The sequence below is a fragment of the Puma concolor genome, chromosome D3 (assembly GCF_028749965.1).
Source record: "Puma concolor isolate L17-30 chromosome D3, mPumCon1.1.hap2, whole genome shotgun sequence".
NCBI lineage: Eukaryota > Metazoa > Chordata > Mammalia > Carnivora > Felidae > Puma > Puma concolor.
Window position 1 is genome coordinate 566,720 of NC_141678.1, and position 25,842 is coordinate 592,561.

Consider the following 25,842-nt stretch of genomic DNA (forward strand, 5'->3'; position numbering starts at 1 on the left):
GTGTGGACGCCCTCGTGGAGCTGACGGCGTGTCTCCTGTGGTTCTCGCTGGGGTCGCCTTTCTGAGGTGCTGGCAATCTGAACTCTGAAACACATCAGGCCCCAAGAATTTCAGATAAGAGGTCGTGGATCCTCTTAAACTGAGATGGTTTTTTGTTTGTTTTTTAATTTTTGGGAACTGTCTTTAGAATGGTAGGTGTTTTTCTTAATATTTGGCCACTTTGGTTTGCACTGTGATTTAGGTCATCTGTGACTTCCTGCCCCCTTTCCTCCCACTCTGCCCTCATCAGTGGCAAGAGGTGACCACGTCAGTGAACCGGGTTTTGGTGCAATTAGCACGATACCAGGTGCCGCCTGGGCACCCACAGTGGCTTTGCGGGCACGCAGTTGGCCCTCGGTACCCACAGGTCTGTAGTTATGCGTTCACGGGCACACTCAGATTTGTCGGTAACCCTGAAGCAGGACAGTCCCTCGCAGGCAGGTGCAGCGCTGAGCACGGCTGGTGCCGCTTGACATTCACGCTTCCCGCTGAGGGGATGAGGCGGTGCTCCGCTCTCCTGTGTGAGCGGGTGCCCTTGTCCGGTCTAGTGTCAGAGCCTCTGCGTCTTTGTGCTTTGTAGGGAGGTTTTGTATTTAAAGCGAAGTCCAAGCACTATCTTGTGCTCTTAAGTGTGAGACGTCTGTGACGTGTCTCACGGAGGAAGTTCCGTGTGTTCGGTGAGCTTCCTTCGGGCATGAATTACGGTGCCGTTGGCTGTGAGTTCAGTATTGATGGGCCAAAAGTACAGATTAAGTAAAATGCCTTTGTACACAAGCTCACGAGACAAGGTTGTATATTGATCTGTTCACTCCTGTATTTCTCTGGGAGCCACGGTTCAGCATCCACAACTGCAGTGTGACCTCTGCAGAGACACTGAGTCTGCGTGGGGCGTCCGTGTGGAGAGACGGACACCGTGTGGGGCGTCCGTGGGGAGACACCGAGTCTGCGTGGGGCGTCGGTGCGGAGCTGCGGGCTCCTGAGGAGTGGGTGCCCTGAGCTGCTGTGCTTGCCTTCAGTGCACGACCTGCGACAGCAGATGACGGGCCTGCAGAGCCAGCTACAGCAGGTGCAGCTGGAGCGGACCACGCTGAGCAGCAAGTTGAAGGCGTCCCAGGCCGAGATCGCGTCTCTGCAGCACGTGCGGCAGTGGTACCAGCAGCAGCTCGCCCTGGCGCAGGAGGCCCGGGTCCGACTGCAGGGCGAGATGGCCCACATCCAGGTACGGCCCCGGACGTGTCTCGTGTGGGACCCTGGCCATTTCCCTAAATTAAGTCCTTCTGTTTTCAGGTCTCACGGTTGCCTTTAGGGAAAGTCTGCTCGCCGCTCATTTAGCTTCTTCTCCAGCCTGCGGAGCAGCCGCTGTCCGTGACCTTCTGACACAAGGGGTCTTACAGCTTCTGCTGCATCACTTTTCGTTCTGTGACGAGCCCCCCCTGGGGGGCGCCTGTAGTGGTTTGAACCCAGCTCTCAGACCCACGTCTGCCCGGGTCTGGGGACTCTGGCACCAGCTCTGGGCCCTGGTCGCTGCCCTCCTGGGACGTGGTTTCTGACACACAAGGGGCACAGTGTGCATCCCCTTCCTGGTTGGAGCTGGTCTCTGCTCCAGCTCCTTGACCACCAGGTCTTTGCAGCATGAGCTCTCCCACTGCCCTCCATTTTGTTGGGGTGCAGGCGTGTCAGCCTCGGATTCTGGGGGGTGGGGAGGGCAGGTGTCTGTCCAGGCTGCAGAGGAATGCTGGTCTCTGCACTTTCCCTCAAGGCCCCTTTCTCTGGGCTCATCGCGCTCCAGAGGCGGTCAGGATGACAGGCAAGTGGCTGAAAGGCACTTTGCTCCAAGTCTTGGGGCCTTGGACTAATTAGGTTGATTAGGAGGGTGCTGAGTGGTGCTTTGGTCAGCCTCTGTCTTCTTCTTGAATGCAGACATGGGTTTTGCTCTCTCTCCCTTTGGTTTTCTTTGTTCGGATGAAATATTATAGACTAACTAAAACTTTAATTCTCAGGTAGAAGATATAAAATACTAACTCCACTAAATGCTCTTTTAAAAAATAAAATCTAGGGGCGCTGGGGTGGTTCAGTTGGTTGAGCGTCCGACTTTGGCTCAGGTCATGATCTCACGGTCCGTGAGTTTGAGCCCCGCGTCAGGCTCTGTGCTGACAGCTCGGAGCCTGGAGCCTGGATTCTGTGTCTTCCTCTCTCTCTGTCCCTCCCCTGCTTCGCTATCTCAAAACAAATAAATAAACATAAAAAACAAAATCTAGGGGCACCTGGGTGGCTCAGTGGTTGAGCATACAACTTCAGCTCTGGTCATGATGTCATGGTCTTTGAGTTTGAGCCCTGCATCAGGCTCCACGCTGACCTGACCATGCAGAGCCTGCTTCGGATCCTCTCTCTCTCTCTCTCTCTCTCTCTCTCTCTCTCTTTCTTTCTGTCTGCCCCTCCCCAACTTGCACACTCTCTCTCCTTCTCAAAATGAGTAAATAAACTTAAAAAAATCTACGGGGGGCCACCTGGGTGGCTCAGTCATTTGAACGTCCGACTTCGGCTTAGGTCACGATATCGTGGTTTGTGGGTTCAAGCCCCACGTTGGGCTTTGTGCTGACAGCTTGGAGTCTGGAGCCTGCTTTGGATTCTGTGTCTCCCTCTCTGCCCAGCCCCCCCCCCCCCCCACTCTGTCTCTCTCCTTCAAAAATGAATAAACATTAAAAAAAATCTACAGGGGCGCCTGGGTGGCGCAGTCGGTTAAGTGTCCGACTTCAACCAGGTCACGATCTCGCGGTCCGTGAGTTCGAGCCCCGCGTCAGGCTCTGGGCTGACGGCTCAGAGCCTGGAGCCTGTTTCTGATTCTGTGTCTCCCTCTCTCTGCCCCTCCCCCATTCATGCTCTGTCTCTCTCTGTCCCAAAAATAAATAAACGTTGAAAAAAAAAAAAATCTACAGTCTGCAGATATATGAAATAGAAACGTTCTTAAATTTGTTACGTATGTTACAAGCTAAAGGACCCCGCAGGTACATATTTGTTCTACTTCCAACATACTTGGAAATAAATCACCATGCACGTTAACGCAAGCTTGCAGTGATGGTGCCTTTACATGAGACACGAAACAGTTAAGGAAGCTACATTTGTGTGTCTTGCCCCGAGTCAGAAATGAAGTTGGAGGGCAGAGTGGAGGAGGGGCTCTGGGGAGGAGAGTCAGCTGTACCTGACTTTCTCAGGCACCTCCAGATTCCGGGATCCGCCTTCCTGATTAGGTGAGGACGTTTTCTCTCTCTTTCCCTGGTAACACAGAAGTATTGCCAGGCACATTCAGGAGGCAGCACAGAGCAGAGTGGCTTTTATTCTGTTGTTGCCTTAAAACACAAGTCCCAGCAGGGGCACCCGACCAGCTCGGCTGGAAGTGCATGCGACTGTTGATTTTGGAGTTATGTGTTGAGCCCCACGTGTGGTGTAGGGATGCCTTGAAATAAGGAAACTTACAAAACAAAACAAAACACAGTCCCAGCAAATGGTACCTTCTCCTGTTCTGAGTAGCTTCCATTGAGACCCCAAAATTCACAACTTGTCACATGTGGCATCTCACAGTGTCAACGAGTGTTCACCTTGTATCTGGAAGTAACGTGCTCGAAGGTGCGGTCACAGAGCCGTGTCCCCTGGCTTCTCTTTACCGAGCCCCCTCTTGGGGCTGGCACACTGTGCTGTAAAGCTGGGCACCTTCTCTGTAAGAGGTGGTGGGTCAAAGGAGGTCTAATAGTCTGTGACAGCCAGGGTCTGACCCCAGGCTGGATTGCTTCCTGGGAATGGCCAGGGTCAGCCTGGCGACAGTTAGGCACTGAGAGGCCAAGGAGTGAGATGTGGCCGGTCATAGTTGGACAGGTCATTTTTGGGGCAAATTCCAGCCGCTGCTGTCCCTGCCATCCAGGTGAGAGCCCTCACCTTGAGGGTCCTCAGATAATACCTTCAGCAGGAACTTCTGTGTAGGTTTTGCTACAAAGTGCGTATGTAGCCTTGGGGGTATTGACCACTGGCCTCCGGGCTGCCAGCCTGCCCCTCTTCGGCACACACAGACAGCCCCAGTGTCAGGATGGGTGACAGGAGGGTGGGCAGTGAGCCCTGTGTAGCAGGGTCCTGGGGAACAGTTTCCCCTGCGGTTGTCACTGGATAGGACCCTCACTTTCATGGCCTCTGGGGTGGGCCGGGCTGTGCTTGTGTCTGGAATCTAGCCACTTTCTACCTTGTGGAATTTTTCTCTGAAGGTTGGACAGATGACCCAGGCAGGCCTCCTGGAGCACCTGAAACTTGAGAACGTGTCCCTGTCCCACCAGCTGACGGAAACCCAGCACAGATCCATCAAGGAGAAGGAACGCATTGCCATTCAGCTCCAGGGCATCGAGGTGAGGGCCAGGCAGCCCTGGGCTTGCTCTTTTCACGCTGCGGCACTCGTCAAGGTTGAGAAAACTTACAGATGTGTGTGCGTAAACACTAATACTCTATCCATTCAGATGTCTATTAAACTAACCTTTTGGACAAGTGACAGTGATTCAGGGTTTGGCAGTTCTGTTCCTCACATCACTGGAAACGCATCCGAATGTCTGATCTGAGTTGCCGGCAGTGACTTATCTTCCACTAACTGTGTGGGCCTGGAGCCCTGCACTCGGCCCCTCGGTTGGGAAGGTGCTGGCTAGCAGGTGGGCAGGAGGAGGCTAGTGTGTGTGTCTCTGAGATGCCGTGTCTCTGACAGCCTCGCAGTGGTAAGCATTTCCTGTCTCTGAGCACTCAGCTTGTGTTTCCGTTGGCCCCCCAGCAAGCACACGAGCGACTTAGGACGTGGCCAGTTGGACCTGCAGATTGTTTCCAGGGCAGTGGGGGCAGTAGCTCTGACCTGTTCTCCTTAGCTGTGAGACCCTGTACCATTTCTTATCCTCTCTGAGCCTTGTTCCCTTGATTTATGAGATGAGGACGGTGACACCTGCTCAGTAGGCTTGTTGGGAAGAAGGAAGGAAGGTGCACAAGGTCTGGGCAGCGTGTGGCCTGGCGCTTCTGTGCTGGGGATGTGGAAAGTCAGCGTCCCGTGACTGGCGCTCGCCCCCTCCTGCTTCTCCGCGCATGCCCCCGTGTCCTCACGGGTGAGGCGGGTGACAGAAGAGAATCGCGTCATGGCCTGGTGCCAAAGACCTGGAAACATTTAAGTTAGAAGCTGACATTTTTCCTCGGGAAACATACGTAGGTGTTGGATCTTATCTGCGTAAGCAAATTGTAAAGAACTCCATCCGTACTTGTCCCCCAGCCTCGGTCTGGTTTTACCAGCTCAGTGACAGTGTTCCCAGTGGCACATCCCCAAAGCAGGGACACCTTGCAGCCTGTCTTCACGGCAGAGGCAGCCATGGGGGTGTCGTTCAGCACTTTATCCTATTTCTTTTTCTTTTTTTTTTTTTTTAAGCTTTAAGTCATCTCAGCACCCAACCCAGGGCTCAAACGCACAACCCTGGGGTCAAGAGTCAGCCGGGCACCCCGGTTCGTCCCATTTCTTAAACCTGGGTTGCCTGCTGGCTTCTCCCTCAGCCGGTCCCAAGGGTCAGCAGAGTGGACTGGACGGCCGGAGGTCACCAGCCTTTGGCCCCTCTGGCCCCAGGCTCCTCTGCCTGCGGGTTGGGGACGTGATGGTGACAGACAAGGGCCTCTCCCCAGGGTGGCGGGTCTTCCTGCTCTTTAAACAGCATGGTTTCCTGTGCTCAGGCCGACATGTTGGACCAGGAGGCTGCCTTTGCGCAGATTCAAGAGGCCAAGACGATGGTGGAGGAGGATCTGCAGCGGAGGCTGGAGGAGTTCGAGGGCGAGAAGGAGCAGCTGCAGAAGGTGGCGGCCGCGGCCGCATCCCTCGAGCAGCAGCTGGAGCAGGCAAGCCCTCCGTGGCCTCGTGGGGACGCCCCGGTGCCACACACGGCCGTCCTCGCGGTGCCTGTCTGTGCGGTGTGTCCTTTGGACTCGTTGTGATGTCACATCAGAGCAGCCGCCGTCGCCATGCCGGCCGGGTGTCCCCCGCACATACCAGCACTTTGTGTCCGTGCGCTGGGCGGCGGGGGGAGGGGGCCGGGTGGCGTTCTCATTCCGGGGCAGGACGCTGACCCTGGTTCCTGTCTTCCAGATGAAGCTGGCGCTACAGCAGCGAGACCAGCAGCTTGAGGCCCTGCGGCAGGAGCACCTCGACCTGCTAAAGCAGCTCACCTGTGCGCAGGAGGAGCTGCAGGCCCGGGAGCGCACCCTGGGTGACGTGCAGGTGCGCTACGACGAGCTGCAGGCCCGGCTGGAGGAGCTGCAGGAGGAGGCCGCCTCCAGGGACGACGCGATCCGCTCCCTGCAGAACGAGAAGATTGTCTTGGAGGTGGCCCTGCAGGCGGCCCGGAGCAGCGGGGAGGGGCTGGACAGGGGAGCGCAGCGCCTGGCAGAGGGCGCCGAGGAGACGTCACAGGTTCTGGAGCAGCTGAGACAGGAGTTGGCCGTCAAGTCCAGCCAGGTACTGCGCTCACTGTCGTTTCGTTAGGAGCGGAGGCCACACGTGTGAGAACCAGGGCAGTTGTCCCGTCCCGTCTTTGATCGCCTGGTTGTGGAAACGCGGAAGAGCGCTTGCCGGGGAGGGACCCACGCCTGCAGGTCACATGCTTCCCATCCCGTTGACTACGGGCAACGTAGATGCCCGGGGCTGGGAAAGCGAGTCACGTGTGGGGTGTGGACAGTAAGCTCCCAAGAAACCCCAGCGTCTGTCTGCAGGTGACGTAGAGCTCAGACGCGGGAAAAGTTATGTGGAACGTTTGGATCTTCCCTGCTGTATGCCTGTGGTGGGGCCTGCTGGACACGTGGTGGGACGGTCGTGTGTCAGTGGGTCAGGGCGGGAGACAGAGGGGCAGGTGTGGACACGAGCCGGCTCGCCGCTTTGGGGGCCATTGTGCTGACAGCGTGACGTTGTGACGTGACCCGACCCAGGCAGACATTCGCACGCGGAACAGGAGGACTGCGGGGTGTAAAGCAATAGTTAGTGTCCGGGAACGGTTTGCCTTCAGACCACCACCCCCGAGCATCCGGCGCGAGGAAACTAGTGGAGGTTTTCCTCTGGGAAGTAGAGTGAAAGGAGCCCGTGTTTCCCCTGCGAACACTACCCTGGGCCGCTCACTTGTCAGGGACCTTCTGGGTGGGTCTGAATGTGGTTTTACTGTTGGCTCGGTAAGAGGGATGCCAGCGGACCCCGGAGGCGCTCCGCATCCCATTTGAGCTTTGCCTGTATTGTTGTGGGGTCTCTGGTGGCAACCCTGTGGACAGAGACACTGTCCTGAAAACGGAGGTGGGAGGTGGGTTGGTGGCTGGCCTCCCCGTCCCCCGGGAGGCTGTCTCTCCAGCCGTGGAGGTGGGTGTCCTGACACACGGACCCAGAGTCAAGCCAGCGCGGGGAACAGAGCTCCCACAATGTAACGTGTGGGCACGCGTGTCCTTTGTAGGTGGGGCACCTGCAGCAGGAAGCTGCCACTCTGAGAAAGCAGACGCAGAAAGTCAAAGAGCAGTTTCTTCAACAAAAGGTAAAAACGTGTTGTCGGTTTTCTTCGTGTGCAGTAAGTGTGGAGAAAGGTCCCGTGTGGTTCAATCACTTGCGTAGAACAAGACCGGTCAAGAAGAAGGCGACACCTAGGCCCCTGCCATGCTGTTTAAAGATGCTGATTCCAAGCGACAGCCTCACCTCTTGTATTTTAATGTCTCAGGTCGGGATGTGGCTTCAGAGTGGGGTCGTCGGCATCTGTGACACGATCCCACTCTGCCGTCACGTCAGAGGGCGTGTGCTTTGCTGCAGCACAGACAGACTCTTCTGTTAACGTGTCTGTGAGAAAGTTCTGCCCTGATGTGGCGCCGAAGGGAGCCCTGGTTGGCGCAGAGGGTGGGGACGCACGTTCTGTGTCCACAAAGCTGATGGAGGCTGTCGGAGGATGAGTGTGAAGTGTGGCCGACACCAAGGGTTTGGGGAAAAGCGACCTGAGGGACAGTTAGAAGTGGTGCTGGATGTTGTGCCGAGATGCAGGTGGGGGGAGGGCCCATCAGGAGCCTGGGGCCTGAGGAAGGTGAAGCCTCCAGGCGACCCCTGCTGTGCACATCACCCAGATGTGTTTAGGCGTGTGACACGATGCTGTGCCTCAGTTGATGGTGTCCTGGACTTGGTGGGATGTGTTCTCTGTGGTCCAAGAGGCGTTATGCTGTGGACGAGTGGTGAGCACTTTGGTTGAAGCCGCGTGAGCCCCAAGACCCTGCCTTGTCCCGGCTGCAGCTTCTGTCTCCTCGGGCAGGTGATGGTGGAGGCCTACCGGCGGGATGCCACCTCCAAGGACCAGCTCATTGGTGAGCTCAAGGCCACGAAGAAGAGGCTGGACTCAGAGCTGAAGGAACTGAGGCAAGAGTTAATTAAAGTTCAAGGGGAGAAGAAGTCCGTGGATGTGGAGCATGTGCGCCTGCAGAAGGAAGTGTCCCAAGTCCGTCAGCAGATGGCCGACCTCGAGGGGCATCTGCAGGCGGTGCAGAGGGAGCGCGACGAGATGGAGACGCACTTACAGGTCCGGAAATTCAGCCAGATGTGCCCAGGGGTGTGTTGTGTCCGGGTAGAGGGCAGGACAGCCTGGAACCAGTCCCGCCTGGAGCCCCTGTCCTGGAGGGATAGATGGACAGAAGAAGGGACGGGCGAGGCCCGGCCTCTGGGAACTGGCATTGGGAGAGCCGAGGGAGAGTCTGAGGCGGGCAGGAAGCCGGGAGCCCTGTGTGGGGGACACGACGTGGGAGGAGGCGCGGGGCTGGCTGGTGACGCCACAGCAGCTCTGTGAGCTCTAGGCTTTCGGGGGAGGGGGCTGGTGACATGTGAGGGGCCCTGTGGTCCACGGGAGGTGAGTGTGGAGGCAAAAGGACCCCGGTCCAGACTCCTGTCCTGCAGATGAGTGTTTCCTGAGATGAGAGGGTGACAGAACAGCCGGGGGAGACCAAGGGCTCCGTCCTGTGGGATGTCTCCCAGGTCCCACTGGATGGCCAGGTGGGACCCAGGTGGGCAGACTGGGTGAGGCTGCAGGCTGGGCCTGGCAGGTGCAGATGGGAGAAGGGGGCACGAGAGGAGCCACCAGGAGCCGGGGACCTGGGGGGTAACACCTGCAGCACCCAGGTCACGTGTTCCTTGAGGTGCTTGGGGCTGTGGGGGACCCAGCCTGTCCTGGGAGGCGGTTCTCACCGCACAGAAAGAAATGAGAAAGGGCAGCCAGTGAGGTGGGAGGCAGCGTGAGGCTGGAGGCCATCATCCGTCTGTAGTTCAGTCCTGCGGGTGCTGGGGGGCCTAGAGGAGCCTGGGGGGCTCGGGCAGCAGTGGTCCTTGGGGACCGTGGGTGAGGGCTGCATCCCAGAGGGTTCCACCCCAGCCTTCGGTCCTTCCCAGGCACTCCCTCCAGCACCCTGGACCTTTCTAAAGCAGTCGTTTATACGAAGGGCAAACCCTGTCTGTCAGGGTCCTCTTCAGGGCCCTTGTCCTTGAGGGTGGCCCTGAAACGGCACCATTTGCCCTCAAGGAGGCTGGTCCCGGGAGTCAGGCCGCCCAGGGAAGGTTTGGTCTCCTCACTTCGTCTTTTCCTCTCTTCTTCTGAAGTCTTTGCAGTTTGATAAAGAGCAGATGGTAGCTCTTACAGAGGCCAACGAGGTGCTCAAGAAGCAAATTGAGGAGCTCCAGCAAGAAGCCACCAAGTGAGTGGACTTTGAGGCATGTGTGGGCGGGAGGGGTGGGCGTGAGCGGCTTTGAGCTCTGCTGGGGCCTACTCACAGGCAGCCAAGGAAGTCAGACTCCAAAGTTACTGCTGGAGAGCAGATCGCAGCACAGTTCCGTGGCTGCATAGTTTCGCGGTTAACATGCACTCCCCTTGTGTGTCTATTACATGCCAGCGGCGTGTGGCAATGCCTTTCCCCCTGCCGGGTCCCCAGGCAGGGCCAATGTTTGCGTTTATCCCTCTTGCCGTGTATACGCACACCGGGTAGCCTTCAGGGGCCTGTAACCCTGCGGCATATCCCGTGTCCTGCCCTGCTCTGCCTTCATCCCTTGGAGGTTGCTTGTAAGCAGGTTAAGATGTTTACTGCTATTTGAGAAGAGTTTGTTTGGGAGGACAGAAGTGTTCTCTGCCCTCACAAGAGCACCCCCTCCAGGAGGGGATCAGGGCAGACCTGAGCGCTGTGCTGGTCTCTGTGGGGGCAGCCAACACAGGCCCCCGCTACAGGATCAGGCCTGGCAGGTGCAGCAGCCAGCTAGGGCGGGGCTGGGGCGGGGCTGGGGGGGGGGGGGATGCGAGAGCCTGTCCTTCGGAGGACTCGTGGGAAGTGAGTTCAGATTGCCTTCTCTGTGCGCCCGTCACGCCCTAGGGCCATCACGGAACAGAAGCAGAGGATGAAGCGGCTGGGCTCAGACCTGAGCAGCGCCCAGAAGGAGATGAAGACCAAGCACAAGGCTTATGAGAGCGCTGTGGGCATCCTGAGCCGCCGCCTGCAGGAGGCCCTCGCGGCCAAGGAGTCGGCAGAGGCGGAGCTGAGCCAGCTGAGAGCCCAGGGCGCTGGCGGCGGCAGCGACCTCACTCTGCACGTGGGTAACCCGTCCGCTCCCGCCACTCAGCCGGTCGTGCACTCGGTTCTGGGGACTTGATGTCTTAACAAACGTTTGCTTGGAACACCTTGAGAAAGAGTCTGGAGAGACGGGGCGGAGCTAGCGTGTAGGCGGCATTTCTGTGAAGTGTCGCATGCCGGCAGCGTGACTGCACAGATCAGCCCCCGGCGGACCTTCGAGGAGCACGCCGCTGCCTGCTCCCTCAGTGCGGGCCCTCGGTCTCCCCACCCCTGTCCTTTCCCGCACCCCTTCAGCGTCTGTGGAGGAATTTCCTGGGCGGGTAAAGTGCTGTGAGCAGCCTGAGTGCCAGTGTAGGGGGGTCGGGGAGTATTTGGAGAGTCCAGAGAAGCTTCTTGAAGGGTGTAATATTTGAACTGGTCTTGAATAAACAGGAGGCATTAGAGTAGATGGGGGTGCATCTCTGCAGGGGAATGTTCCTGTGCAGGGTGTGCAGGAAGATCTGTGCTGTGCATCTAAGGGGTGCAGTGGGTCGGGCAGGGGTCCTGCTGCCGGGGTGTGGGTGTGTGTGGGTGTGTGCGGGTGGGCAGGCGTTGGCTCTGAGCTGGGACTGGCATGGGATGGAGGGCTGACCGGCAACTCGGGCAGGGTGAGATCTCCCTCTTCTGTGGTGGGCATTGACGGGCGGTGGTCGAGGACAGCTGGGGTCAGGCGAGGCTGTAACAGGGAGACCGCGTGGAGTCCTGCAGTAGCTGAGAGATGACAGGTCCAGACGAAGGTTGCGGAACAGCCAGAAGGAGGGGCCACTGAAGCACGTTGCTCCCTTGGGAGGGAGAGCCCGTGTGTCGACGGCGCAGGCCAGGGGCTAGCGAGGGGGCGGCCCCTGGTGTCTGGGTTGCGGGCGGCTGTGAGTGGCTCTGCTGACAGGAGAAGAGGGACCCTGGGGAGGGGCACCTGCCTGCTCTTCCTGCTGGAAGGAAGGCAAAAACCTTTTGCTCCGGATGGTTTTTTAGGGTAAATGGATGGAGGTTGTCCTGGAGGAGGACAGAGGATGGGGCCAGCAGGGCAGGGGCTCTGGGTTTGCGGGGCATTTTTTTCTAATTTTTTTTTAATTTTTTTTTTTAACGTTGTATTTATTTTTAAGACAGGGAGAGACAGAGCATGAACAGGGGAGGGTCAGAGAGAGGGAGACACAGAATCTGAAATAGGCTCCAGGCTCTGAGCTGCCAGCACAGAGCCCGATGCGGGGCTCGAACTCATGGACCGCGAGATCATGACCTGAGCCGAAGTCGGCTGCCCAACCGACTGAGCCACCCAGGGGCCCCAATTTGTTGTGTTTTTTTTACATTTTATTTTTAAGAGAGAGAGACAGAGCACAAGTCGGGGAGGGGCAGAGAGAGAGGGAGACGCAGAATCCGAAACAGGCTCCAGGCTCCGAGCTGTCAGCACAGAGCCCGACGCGGGGCTCAAACTCACAGAGTGTGAGATCACGACCTGAGCTGAAGTCGGACGCCTAACCGACTGAGCCACGTAGGTGCCCCTTGGGGGGCATTTTTATTCCTGTGATGCAGGCTGTCAGAGTTCCCTGAGTGTCCCCCGTGTCTGTGAGTCCGACGCGGTCTTGGGTGTCGCACACCCTGTCAGCTTCGGCCAGTGTGAAGTTTTACCTGACTAGTTGACGTGCCTCTGTTTGTTCCTATCCAACATCTGTTTAGGGATTGTTTCTTCTTAAATGAAGTTTGTTACGGTCTCCTCCCCACGGAAGAATTTGAGCGGGAAGACACTGTGTCACAGCACGCTGTTTTCTTACCAAACCGAGAATATCACATGCTGCTTTTACCTGTTTACTTTCTAAAATGGGAGGGGGAAATGTATTAAGTTGCAACTTTCCTTTAAGTTGAAAACCTTTCGCTGCCTGATTTTTAATTTTGGGACTTACACGTGTCGGGGGCAGGCCGTAAAGTGCCACATGGAGCCTGCCGTCCCCCACGCACAGCGTCTGTGTTTATACTTGTCAGACGGGACCTTCGGCAGGTTACTCACCGTGGATTATCGGTATAGTGAGGCTGGAGTGAGATGGACAGTAGACCGTCCTTCAGTATAACGGCTAAGAAACACACATCACATGTGGAGACGAGGGCGAGTGTGTGCAGTGCACCGGGTGGTAGTTCCGTTCTGCCTGGTGCAGCTTCCCTGCCACAGGTCATAGGTCCCTCTCCTGTGGGGAGCGAGGGGGGGCGCCTGTCACACGCCACGTTGAAACCCCGTGAGCAAATCCACCTTCCTGTCCTGGCTCTTAGGAGAGAATCCAGGCTCTGGAGGCAGAGCTGCAGGCCGTCGCCCACAGCAAGACGATGCTGGAGAAGGAGCTCCAGGAGATCATCTCACTGACCAGCCAGGAGTTGGAGGAGTACCGGGAGAAGGTGCTGGAGCTGGAGGATGAGGTAGGCCAGGTTTCATCCTCACACAGCCGGACAGGCCCTGCTGCCCCCATGCAGCTCTGCTGCAGGCAGAGAGGTGCCTACAGAGGCAGGAGCCGGCCCGCGGCTCACATCCACACCGTGCTTCTGTGTGCCATCGGCCCGTTTGTCTGGGTCCCGGACGGACACACACACACACACACACACACACACACACACACCTACCCACACACACACCTTACTGCTTGGACTCCCCACAGGCGTGGTCACCCAGCATTCTCTCAGGCACCCCTCCAGCATAGGGGTTGTCAGACCACGAGGGCTAAAATGTCCCCAGTTCGAATGCTCAGGTTGCAGGTAACGAGAAGATCTATTCTCGTAAAGAACTTCCCGTGACTCTCTGGCCCAGAGACAGCGTGGCTTTGGGTGATGCCGCACTTGGCAGTTGGTGATGTCACCAAGGGCTCTCCACAGAGTCCCGGGCTCCCAGGAGAAAGCTGGGCTGGCCGCGGTTCTTTGTGGCCGGGGGTGCCTGTCTAGCGCCGGGCACTCGCTTTCTGGTGTACAGGAACCTAGCTCATCAGCCAGAACATGTGATTAGGTGACTTCCCAGCGCCTTCCGTCTGTTTCAGCTGCAAGAGTCCAGAGGCTTCAGGAGGAAGATAAAGCGCCTGGAGGAGTTGAATAAGAAGTTGGCCCTTGAGTTGGAGCATGAAAGAGGGAAGCTTACGGGCCTGGGGCAGTCCAACGCGGCCCTGCGGGAACACAACAGCATCTTAGAAACCGCGTTAGCCAAGAGGGAGGCCGACCTGGTCCAGCTGAACCTCCAGGTACTCAGACTCCTCTGTCAGAGGCAGGGCCTTGCCGCAGGGCAGGGAGCTCTGTGTCCGGTGTGGCCTCACGCATGCGTCCCAGCCCCTGAAGCAGAACGCTGCTCCACCGCAGAGATGCGGAAACGGGCGAGGGGGTCTGGTGGAGTCAGAAACCCGCCTCGCGGCTCTGGGGTGTGGGGCAGAGCTGGGGGCTCCTGACGCCCCCCCCCCCCCCCCGACTGAAGTGTGAATGCTGTGACCAGTCCGTTAGCTTCCCTGCTTGAGGGGGTCCCGCTGGTCATGAGGGGTCCTTCCCTCTGTGAGTCACAGATGGGACTTGAACCCTGGGTGGGGGGGGCTCCCTCTCCAGACTCTATTCTCAGCCCCTCTGGCTCTGCAGCCTCTCTGAGACTGGCGAGAAGGCCTTGCGCTCCGGTGCCATCCTCACGGGGCCGTCAGCAGCCCGGTCCAGCTCCCGCCTCAAAGTACCCAGCGATCAGAGAGCTTGTCGACTTTTATTCGGCACCGGTTCCCACCCCTGCCATACCCGGTTACCTCACGGTGACGGTATTTGCGTTTATAGCCCCTGACTCACAGGCACGCTTTGGGTTCCTCGCTGCGTGCTTGAGTGCAGCTCTACGGTTTTGCTGCGGTCTCAGGTTTCACGTTCTCCAGAGACGGAATTCTCCCGACTCTGCCGCCTTGTGCACTTGCTGGCAGCGCATCGTGACGCTGCGTGTCACCATGCTGCCAGGTTCCCCGCGTGGCCCTGACACAGTGGCCCTGCTTCCTCCTGGGGCTCCGCTGGCCTCTGAAGTTTGAGTCCCTTCTCACGTGCCGCATCGGCAATGTGCTGTAGGTACAGGCGGTCTTGCAGCGGAAGGAGGAGGAGGACCGCCAGACGAAGCAGCTCGTCCACGCCTTAGAAGCCGCGCTGGAGCAGGAGAAGGCCAAAGTGCACAGCCTCAAGGAACAGGTGTGTGAAGCTTCCCACTGGTTCCAAATTGTCACCTCAGAGCCGATTGGAATGTGGTGTTTCAGTGTCTAAAAACTGAGCATGTGAACCCTTGACACCTCAGTTCCCTTTCAGGAATTTACAAGTGTCTTTGTACAAGTGTCTTTGATTTTACAAGTGTCTTTGATGTGTTCTGAGAGCAAAGCATCATCAGAGCATTGGTGACAGTGAGCGGCCGGGGGGAGCCCTGATGGCCATCCATGGAAGAGTAGCCTTGGATTAACCCAGAGGCAGCCGTATGGGCCTGAGATGCGCACACAGAGCCCCACAGAGGGTATTTGCTGGGGGAAAATGTCCCACGTGTACTGTTGAGTTAAAAAAAGCAAACTGCAGAACAGTATATGACTCCGTTAGTGTTCAGAGTGCAATTGAGGAAGGTGGTTGCGTAGACCCTTTGCCATTTCCTGGCTGCTCGTCTCCATGCTGAGGTGCCCACCAGTGCGTCAGGTCAGTCTTCCTGCAGAGGGCCTGCCCCTCCCACCCCTGTGAGCTAGAGTCAACCTCAGTCCCCCGTGCTCCCCACCAGGTGCCGGTCTGTTATTCCTCATGAGAACGTAAGCATCAGGGATGCCTGGCGGGGCCCGGTTGGTTAAGCGACTGATTCTTGATTTCAGCTCAGGTCATGATCTCACAGTTCACGAGACTGAGCCGCAGGCGGGCTCTACACTGTCAGCGCGGAGCCTGCTTGGGGTTCTCTCTCTCCCTCTGTCTCTGCCCCTCCTTTGCTCACACGCACACACACGCTCTCTCTCTCAAAAAAAATTATAAATTCTTGAAAAAAGAAAAAAAAAAGAACGTAAGCTTGATGGCTTCAGGGCCGTGACTCATTTACCCTCACGGCCCCTGTGCCTGGCACAGAATGTGTTTGCCATGTGCACATGGGTGCAAGGGTGCGTGTGACCTGGGTTTTGCCGCGTCCTTTAAAAATCTCTCCATGGTGATATAATAGAGATAGAAATAAGTAGTTCTTCATTTTTTCGGGTGAGACAGTAAAATATTCTTGTAAATAGGACAGCTTTAAGGTCTGTTAGGACTGTATTACCATGACCCCATTAGCCTCTCCTGCAGTTGGTCTTTGTCCCTTGCATGAAGGTGAATGGAGTCAGAAGGTGAAAGTCCCTACTTTCCTGCCCCCCAGTTTCCATGTTTTGCTCACTTACTAATTTTATTCTCCTTTTAATGAAGTTGAAACTAAGAAACTTGTGAATAAAAGTGCTAGGGAAAGTGATGGATATGCGACATTGGCTTAACTGTGAATGATTGTCAATTATTTCTCTAAATGCGTTTAGTCTAATTGTCCTGATTGTACGAACAGTACATGCTAGTAAAAAAGTTAAAAAAAAAAAAAAAAAAAGAGGTCTTAAAGACTGAAACAGAGATCATCTTGAATTTGCTCCTAGTGATAAGCCACTGTTAACATTTTCTACTGGGGTTTTTTTTTACTTATTTATGTGAGTTAGATTTTGTATGTTCAACTGTCATATAGTGTAAGTATTTTTATTAAACTTTTAAAAAATGAAGTGCTGCTAGTACAATTAGACAAGAAAACTAAGTCATTAGAAGGAAAATGGGAGATTTTCTTACATTCTTAGAATTTGCTGGTCTCAGAAACCTTGGGAGGCTCATTGTTTACCGAGAAAAGGCTACTGTGTCATGAATGCGTAGTAATTAGTGTCTCTACTGCAGTTACTTGGTATGGTGGAAAAATGTATTCCTCCCAGAAAACATGAACTATGACTGAATTTAACAAGAAATCTGGAGATATGCTTGAAGAGACTGTCAAAACCATTTAGATCAAAGGGTGCCTGGGTGCTCAGTCGGTTGAGTGTCCAACTCTTGATTTCAGCTCAGGTCATGATCTCATGGTTCATGGGTTCAAGCCCCACGTTGGGTTCCATGCTGACAGCACGGAGCCTGCTTGGGATTCTCTCTCTCTCTTTCTCTCTCTCTCTCTCTCTCTCTGCCTCTGCCCCTCCCTCACTCGTACTCTCTCTCTCAAAATAAATAAATAAACTTAAAACAAAACAAAACCGCAGAAACTGTTTAGATGAAGACAGCCTGGAACGTGTTTGTCACCTGGCAGAAACTGGCGGTCGCACGCTGCACATCAGGCGCGTGTGTGGTGCTTCAGTCCTTTGGGACCTTGAGAAGCTTTGGAAGAAGCGGGAGCGGGTGGGGCTGGCGGTAGTCCTCGCGGATGCCACATGGCCACATTCTGTGTGGTTCTTGCCCTTGGTAATGCTGGTGTTGTTCTGTTAGGTTGCTGCAGCCAAGGCGGAGGCAGGACATAACCGCCGCCACTTCAAGGCCGCCACCTTGGAGCTGAGTGAGGTGAAGAAGGAGCTTCAGGCCAAGGAGCACCTGGTGCAGAAGCTGCAGGCCGAGGCCGAAGGTCTTCAGTGAGTGCCGCGCGGCAGCGGGCTGGGCCACCGCCACACACACCCCGTTCATGCGCTCAGCACGTGAAGGTCACCCGTGTTCCGGCACGTCTCGGGCACGGGAGGCCCATCTAAGAAGAACATACCAGATTCCTGTCTGAAGCCTGCAGCGCCACTTTGAGATGTCAGTGCTGACGTGGCTGTGCCCACCGTGTGCCTGCTGGTCCTCCACCGAGGACAGAGAGCCCTCCCTGTGTGCGGGGCACACATCCGAGGGCCGTCCCACCACCCGGGCCCAATGCAGCCTCCAGAAGGGCACACGCGGGGATCCGTGTCGAGCGCTTTTCTGCCACCATAATCTGTCACGTGGGCGCACAGAGTGTCCTCCCCAGGGACTTTGTGAGGATTAGTCAGGGCAGAGCGCTGCCGAGCTCCCAGAGCAGCCCCCAGTGGGGCGAGCAGCGTGCGAGTTTCTGTTGTCATGATGGAAAACGTTCGACTGACAACATTTTGTGGCGGGGTAAGTAAGCATGCTGTAATTTCGTTCTTCCTTGTTTTTTTTTTCTGCCAGGATCCAAGAGGGGAAACACTCCCAGGAAATAGGACTGTTCCAGGCGGAGCTGGCGGAGGCCCGGACCCAGCTCCAGCTCCTGCAGAAGCAGCTGGACGAGCAGCTGAACAGACAGCCTGCGGGAAACCAAGAGGTGACCTTCTGGGAGGCTTTGCTTCTCCAGGGGGCAGGGCTGATGGAGCCAGGGGGCGGGGCCGATGGAGCCAGGGGCGGGGCCGACAAAGCTAGACTCTGCTGATGGTCGGTTCACACGCTCATTTCTTCGTTCCCTGTGTGCTTGGAAAGGATATTTGTTGTTTATAAATATGATATTAACACACAGATGTAGTTAGAACAGTTTTATAGTGCAAGAAAGCCACTGTAAAATTCTCTTGGTCATGTGACTTTTTCCCTCCTCTAGATGGAAAATCTCAAATGGGAGGTGGATCAGAAAGAAAGAGAAATCCAGTCCTTGAAGCAGCAGCTGGACTTGACTGAACAGCAGAGTAAAAAGGAACTGGATGGAATACAGCACTTACTGCAGGTATCTGCTGTGTCAAGGTCCCGGGGCAGAAGGTCAGAGCCAGCAAGCATTTCACGAGGCAGTTGATGATCATAGTACTAGTCCCAGGTACCGTGGCAGGCAGCACGCTAAGTGCACGAGTTATTGACGAGCTCAGCGCTCCCACCAAGCCGTTTTGCAGACATCACTTATTTTGTGTGTTTTTTTTTTTTTAATTTTTTTTTCAACGTTTATTTATTTTTGGGACAGAGAGAGACAGAGCATGAACGGGGGAGGGGCAGAGAGAGAGGGAGACACAGAATCGGAAACAGGCTCCAGGCTCCGAGCCATCAGCCCAGAGCCCGACGCCGGGCTCGAACTCACGGACCGTGAGATCGTGACCTGGCTGAAGTCAGACGCTTGACCGACTGCGCCACCCAGGCGCCCCAACATCACTTATTTTGGAGAGAAGTCCACACAGCCCAAGGAGGCCAGACCCCAGCGCTATGTACGGCCTGGGTGAGCCGTGTGGCATGTTCCCGGAATGGGATCTGGCAAAGCACAGTCAATGAGACGAAGCATGTGAAACGTTCACTCTGACAAACTTCTCCACAAAGAAATCTGCGTACAGTCTTGACACAGCAAAGGATCAGGAACGTAGCTCTTGCCGGGATTCCTGCTTGTGAGCGGAGGGCTTGAGTAACATTAGGCCTGATTTATATTCTTCTTTAGTAATGGTGAGGCTTATTCTAGTAGCTGACCTCGGAGTTTAAACAGGTGACTCGGGGTCCAGTGTAGATAGCAGGCACGGGAGTGTTGCTGGCTCCTCGGCAGAGGCTCTGAAATTTTTTTTTTTTTTAATTTTTTTAACATTTATTTTTGAGACAGAGAGAGACAGAGCATGAACGGGGGAGGGTCAGAGAGAGGGGGACACAGAATCTGAAACAGGCTCTAGGCTCTGAGCTGTCAGCACAGAGCCCGACGCGGGGCTCGAACTCACGGACCGTGAGATCATGACCTGAGCCGAAGTTGGCCGCTCAACCGACTGAGCCACCCAGGCGCCCCCCGAGGCTCTGAAATTTGGATAAAAACGTTGAGAACGTGAATGTGACAGGACACTGCTCGACCTAGACCCTGAGGAGGAAGCGTGCTCACCACACCACGTACCTCATCACATAAAAATCAGTGTTACGTTTCTAGCCCCTTAGAATTGTGACGTACAAGCTTAAGATCTTAGCAGCGTGTTTAAGCTTTTTTAGCTTTTAAAAACCTATGACTTCCCTTTCCTTAGAATATCAAAGCTGAGTTGGAGACAGTGCGAGAAGATCTGTCCCTGACCCAGAAAGATAAATTTATGCTGCAAGCTAAAGTGTCAGAGCTGAAGAACAACATGAAGACTCTGCTCCAGCAAAACCAGCAGCTCAGGCTGGACCTGCGGCGTGGCGCGGCCAAGACGGTACTCGGGCTCTGTGCCCCTCAGTTCGCTGGGCCCACTGCAGGTCTGCTGGGCGGTGGCGGGCGCACCGTAGTTACTCAGACGTGAAGTTACATGTAATCAACCAGGAGCAGGTACCGTGTGAAAATAAATGGTGCCGGAGTATTGTGCTTAGAAATAGGCCAAACCCTTTTATTTTGGTGCCTTTTCCAAGAGCGTGAGTTCAGGTACCGTTTTGTTGTAATATACTTTATAAACCATACGAGGGCATCATTTGCTGTTGTTAACAAGAGCCCCAGGCCTGGTAGGCCAGCTAGCTGGGACACAGCAGCTGCCAGGATGGTCTTGGGGACCCAGGGACCCTGAAGCTGCCGTCGCAAGCCTGCTCAGATTCTCCACATGCCTGGCTTTTGTTTCTCTGCTCAGTCTACGTAAATGTTGTCCAGGGGCAAAGAAATCACTCAGACTCAGGTTTATTTACCATTGTTTGCCTGTCTGTGAAAAAGTTTGAAGTCCTAGAAAGGGGAATTGTATGAGTTGAAAATTGACTTAATTTCTTAGGGATGTGCAGAGTCAAAGCCATGGTCTTTCATGGAAAGCCCCCTGCGAGGAGGGGTGTTCTCATCCTCCTGGGGAGCCAGCACGTGCTTAGTCGCGTGTGTGAGGCAGAAGGTTCATTGAACCCCGTGGCTGCCTGCTATGCTGCCCGGGAAGCAGGGGCCATGCCTTCCCGGGAGGCTCCTCTGGGATGACCTGTTGTGACCCCGGGCACTGATGAGGGGAACGTGTGGTGGGGTCCCCCTCTTAGTGACACCGCTAACCGTGTGCTTTCAAAAACAGAGAAAGGAACTGAAAGGCGAGGCCGGCTCTTCGGGTCCCGTGACGCCGGTGAAGATCCCCGACTGTCCCGTCCCGGCCTCCCTGCTGGAGGAGCTGCTGAGGCCCCCGCCTGCCGTGAGCAAGGAGCCCCTCAAGAACCTCAACAGCTGTCTCCAGCAGCTGAAGTACGAGCTGCGTTCTGTGTTCTGTGTCACTCAGTTTCGAAAGATAGACTGCAGGTTTTAATTTGGAAGAATCTTTTCTGTTGGCAGGACCTCATGCCCAGCAGAGGCTGAGAGCAGGCCTGTGCCACGTGGGGTCACTTGGGCTGTCGGTCCCTGTCATCTGGGGAGGATGGCCTAGAACTAAGTGACCCTGAGAAGCCCTTGAGGAGCCAGGACCTGAGCCCTTAGAAACCCCACAGCTGGATGTTCTGCTCCCGCCAGCCCGAGGCCAGTGTTTGCAGGGTGTGGCCATGTGGGGACATCTTTTGTTTTAATTAAAAAAAAATTTTGTTTACTCCTTTTTTTTTTCTTTGATGTTTATTTATTTTTGGAAGGGAGTGTGCAAGTGGGAAAGGGGCAGAGAAAGGGGGAGACACAGAATCCGAAGCAGACTCCAGGCTCTGAGCTGTCAGCACAGGGCCTGACGCGGGGCTCGAACCCACGAACCGTGAGATCGTGACCTGAACCCAAGTCCGCCTTAACTGACTGAGCCACCCAGGCGCCCCAGGGGACGTCTTTTTTGACCCTATGAGTGGAAGCCATGTGGCAGGCCCTCAGTGCTACTGATGCACCTCCCTGAGTAGAAGCCCCCGTGTGCAGAGTTGCACGGCCTACTGGCCTCCTCTGCATGTGCAGAGAAAAATGCTGAGTCCCATAAATCCTGTGACCCTGTCAGTGTTGCTGGTCCCAAACAGACAGGTTCTGTCAGCCCCCTGAAGGTGCTGCGGTACCTGAGGGGACTGCTGTCCAGGTCAGGCTTCTTAGGATCCACGTTTGAGAGAGCTGGTTGTCTCCAGGGAAAGTTACCGCATCTCGTCTGGCTCTCCTTTGACTGGCCTTCTTTCCCCTGGCTCCCCCTCTCTTCAGGCAGGAGATGGACAGCCTTCAGCGCCAGATGGAAGCGCACACCGTTACCGTGCACGAGTCGCTGTCCTCGTGGACTCAGGGGGACCCCTCTGCCAGCCCAGCTCCCCTGGGAGATCACGCCAACCCCCGGGGAGACACGGAGCAACTCGGCCAGTGCAAGGTCTCCAGAGAGGAGCTTGGAACAGCAGCTGCCGAGCGTCCACAGTCCGAGTGCTTGTAACTACCCAAAGGAATATTCTTTTGTCAAGGTTATTTATTTGACTGTTTGCTCTGTTTTTCTAAGAGATGAGGTTTAAATTTTGCATTTGCCTTTACAAGGAGTAAAAGGACGGAACGAGAGCTGAGGATTAGAGAAATAGTCATTTGCAAATCACAACTAGCTTTTCCCACGAAATGACCAAATCTTAACAACATAACCTAGATCTCAGCAAGAAGGTTTGGGATGTGTCCGAAGGGAATCTCTCACGAGTGACCGTAGATGCTGCTGTCTGAGTAGACGCCAGCCGGCGGCCCCCACTGGCAGTGCTGCGTGACCGGGTCCCATTTCTCTCTTTCCTGCCCAATTCAGTAAGAGCTTTACCTCTCTACAGAAACAGAAGTTTATTTGCACCTTTGGTTTTTATTTTATTTTTAATGGCTATCTCACCATAGGATGTGTATATAAATACTGAAAATCAATCTAATCTTTAAAAAGTATGTCTGTATTATTTAAGAATGACCTGAATTGTCTTTTTGTTGATTGCCTTTTGAAAATGTTCTGTCAGGAATTAATGCACACGTAGGGTTTAGGGATGTCAGTCAGAAAATTATATTTTAAGAAATCATTATTTTATTTACTGTTCTAAAACCAAATATTCTTAGACAGAAAAGGGTCTTTATTTTAGTTTCACTTTATTTTTGAGGGCCTTGTCGTAAGTGCACAGCACCCCCTGCCATCCAACCCTTGGCCTGGCACGACCTCACTCACCTTAGCTGACCCCAGTCACTATGCGCTGGCCTGTCGTGTGAGATGCTTGGGGAGAGGTTCCAGGAGAGGAGGGGAGGGGGCCAGGGCTCCAAACCCAGGCTTCCCCAGGCCACCACCCCCCCAACCCCACGCCTCCGCGAAAATGTCCAGCAGAGCCTGTGTGGTCATCAGAGGACACGCTGGACTCTTCTGAAGGTTTGGAAGGTCCTGCAGCCTCTCCGCTGGAGACACTGAGGTTTCTAGAAGGGGCAGGTCAGCTCCGTGGGGAGGCGGTGGCGGTGGCCTCCCCAGCTGTCCTGTAGGGGAGGAGCTGGATTTGGAGCTCCCTGAGCGTGGGAGGTTTCTCGTGGACATTTCTCCCCCTGAAACACAGAAGCGCTGCAGAAACTGACTGGCCGTGACCCCTGACGTCTGTAACTTTGTCCCCTACTTGGCTGAGAAATCTAAACTAACCCTCACTGTTGTGAGTTAGAGCAGAGAGGCCTCTGGTGCGGATCTGCTGGTCTGGAGATGAACTTGGAGGGGTTACTGATGGGGCCACATCCGCCTGTGTCGACTCACTACTTTTGTCTCTCTTGAGGAGAAAACAGTTTGGTATTTGAAAGCTGTTTGTGTTCTCTCACAAGATGCTATTAGAAGGTTCACTGATAAAGTAGCGTTAACCACAAAGATGTTTAGTGTGTAAAAAAATTCCCTAGCGACTCTTGGGACTTCTGAAACGTGTATATCACTTGTACAGGGTTAATCTTAAAGTAATACTTGAAGACTTCATTATAAATATATCCTATTTTTCATCTTAAGTTGGAAACCGTTTTTGACAAAATTGTTTTTGTACCATTAGAGAAGAAAAAAATCATAATTTACATTCTTATTTATTTGGGGTGTATTATCCTCAGTTTTAATTTTAAAACCAGCACGTGACACTCAGCCTCCTGCCGTGGCTGCTTCCTCACTGCTGCGTGCCGGCGGCCCCCCGGGGACAGTCACTGCGCGTCTTCTCTTAGGAAAGGGTCAGCTGGTTGTGAGCAAGTCTCTGTTCCTCACCTCCTTTCCTTCATGTCTTACCCTCTGTGTGCCGTGTGCCTGCGTGTGCGCCTACACATGCACGTGCATGTGGTTGTGCCTACGTGTGTATGTGCATGTGGGTGTGTGTGTGTGTGCCACTGTGTGCGCATGTGCACGTGTGAGTAGACCTGTGTGGGTATGCGCATGTGCGCGTGGGTGTGCCTATGTGTGTATGTGCATGTGTATCTGTGTGTGCCCGAGTGTGCGTGCGCATGTGCCAGTGTGTGCCTGTGTATGTGCGTGTGCCTACCTGTCATTGTGTGTGCGTGCCTGCCTGTGTGTGTGCATGTGTGCACGTGCTCGTGCCTGCGTGGGTGTGCTTGTGCGTGTGTGTGAGTGCCTGTGCGTGAGTGTGCGCCTGTGTATGTGTATGCCTGTGCTCATGCCTGTATGTGCCTGTGTGTGTGCGTGTCAGTGTGCCTATGCGTGTGAATATGCGCCTGTGTGTGCGTGTGTGAGTGCGCCTGTGTGTGCGCGTGTGTATGCATGCATGTGCTCGTGCCTGCGTGTGTGTACGTGTGCTCCTGTGGCGACGGCAGCAGCGCCTCCTGGTTTCCTGACGTCACCCTGTGCCTTTGTTGTCACCCTCTTCGGTTCCCGAACGCCCCGGCTGTCCCACCCGCCGTGCTGTTTCCCGTGTGGCCACAGCCCCGGATCTGGGGCCTTTCAGTCCAGCCTTTTGTTAGGCTTCCTTAACCAGCTACCTGAGAGAGAAAACTGGACTTGGAGGCCACCTGCTCCTGATCTGTTGAGGGTTTGTTGTTGTTTTTAGCCTCCGAGGGCCTCGACTGCTACCTCCCAGAGCCAGAGTCTGCAGTGAGTATCATTTGAAACGTTCTCCTGTTGTGCAGAAGTGGGAATTCGGAATTTACTCCTGGAAAACAACAGTCCAGTCTGGAGTGCTTAGAAACCTAGGTTTGCTGTTACGTTACGTTTGTGGATATTATTCATCCTGGGTCACGAATACTGTATGTCATGTCCTCACTGCAGAGGACACTGGTTTGGACACTTCATCGTGTCATTTATTTTTTTTCTTACGTTCCAAAAAAAATGTTACCGCGGCGTGGTTATCACTGATCTTTCTGTGGAACACGGGATGGATGCCATTAGGTCTTATGGATTTATATGCTTTTGTTCTACTTTTTGGAAGGTCTAACAGGCAAAGTTCTGACAGGATGTGAAACTGGCTTTTACTGTGGCCTGGGGTCCGAGTAATGGGACAGGCCTGCTAAGAAGATTCTCACTAAACTCTTTCTCAGTTTACAGGCTTTTTTTGGTGTAGATGCTGCCGAAGCCATGACATGTGTTCCTACTCCCATGAGTAACTTGTCACATAGAAATGACGTGTCCTGTGTAAAGATTTCTAGTAGTGAAAGGGACCAGCGTATCTGAAAGACACATGTCCTGGAGCCTTCCACAAGGAACCCCTGTGACATGTAGACATTCTGAGCCTTATTCGAACAAGTTCACTGACACACGTTCCAGGCAAATCTGGTTGTGTGATGGTCTCAGGTTATAATAGGATCCTGGAGGGTAACGTTTTAGAGGATCTAGAAAACTTGGTGGCTTTAAGTTACTCATTTCTGTTAAAAATTTCCTCATGAAAGGATGTCCTCAGGTTGGGGCTGTTCAGGGGAAAGGTGTCACCGTGCACAACGAATTGTAACTTTAAAAAGCATGTTGATTTTTTATAAATGTAAGTGTGCTGGGGAATTCCTTAAATTTTGTGCAATAAACTATTTTTTGTTAAAGATTTTCACATTTCATTGGGAGCCTTATTTAATCTACATATTTAGCCATATTTGGGAGGAAGTTTTATCTTGTGTTTTATAAACTGTGTTGAAATACTCGTCTTCAAAGAGCACCTCGCTGTCCTGGCTGTCCTGCCAAAGATTCACGTGGTGTGAGATCTCACTTGTACCGCTTCTGACTCCAGAGCAGCATGCTCCCTGCGCCCTGCCCCCGGCAGCCCACACCGCACGCACCTGCTGCCTCATGAGTACAGGGAGGGAGGTGGCTGCCCTCGGGGCCGCGGGCACATCCCCGAGCTTGTCCCTGCACTGACTGGGCACTGCTGTCATGACTGTCTGCAGCTGGACCACAAATAATTCTCTAAATCTCAGTGTCGTGGCTCCAGTCTCCC

General features: G+C 54.6%; 1 protein-coding gene across 1 annotated transcript in view; it reads left to right on the forward strand.

The window, feature by feature from the left end:
- GOLGA3 (golgin A3) overlaps positions 1-25,452 on the forward strand; it is a 38,181-nt gene extending 12,729 nt beyond the window's left edge. Inside the window, exons 4-21 of the mRNA XM_086683337.1 lie at positions 700-755; positions 918-1,258; positions 4,290-4,427; positions 5,770-5,931; positions 6,179-6,547; positions 7,524-7,601; positions 8,358-8,621; positions 9,689-9,783; positions 10,450-10,666; positions 12,946-13,089; positions 13,698-13,895; positions 14,737-14,853; positions 17,152-17,291; positions 17,842-17,974; positions 18,242-18,364; positions 19,614-19,778; positions 20,598-20,761; positions 21,668-25,452. Of these exons, the coding sequence (XP_086539463.1) occupies positions 700-755; positions 918-1,258; positions 4,290-4,427; positions 5,770-5,931; positions 6,179-6,547; positions 7,524-7,601; positions 8,358-8,621; positions 9,689-9,783; positions 10,450-10,666; positions 12,946-13,089; positions 13,698-13,895; positions 14,737-14,853; positions 17,152-17,291; positions 17,842-17,974; positions 18,242-18,364; positions 19,614-19,778; positions 20,598-20,761; positions 21,668-21,887 (3,124 nt within the window). The 3' untranslated portion in view covers positions 21,888-25,452. The remainder of the gene's footprint in view (positions 1-699; positions 756-917; positions 1,259-4,289; positions 4,428-5,769; positions 5,932-6,178; positions 6,548-7,523; positions 7,602-8,357; positions 8,622-9,688; positions 9,784-10,449; positions 10,667-12,945; positions 13,090-13,697; positions 13,896-14,736; positions 14,854-17,151; positions 17,292-17,841; positions 17,975-18,241; positions 18,365-19,613; positions 19,779-20,597; positions 20,762-21,667) is intronic.
- Positions 25,453-25,842: the final 390 nt, after the last annotated feature.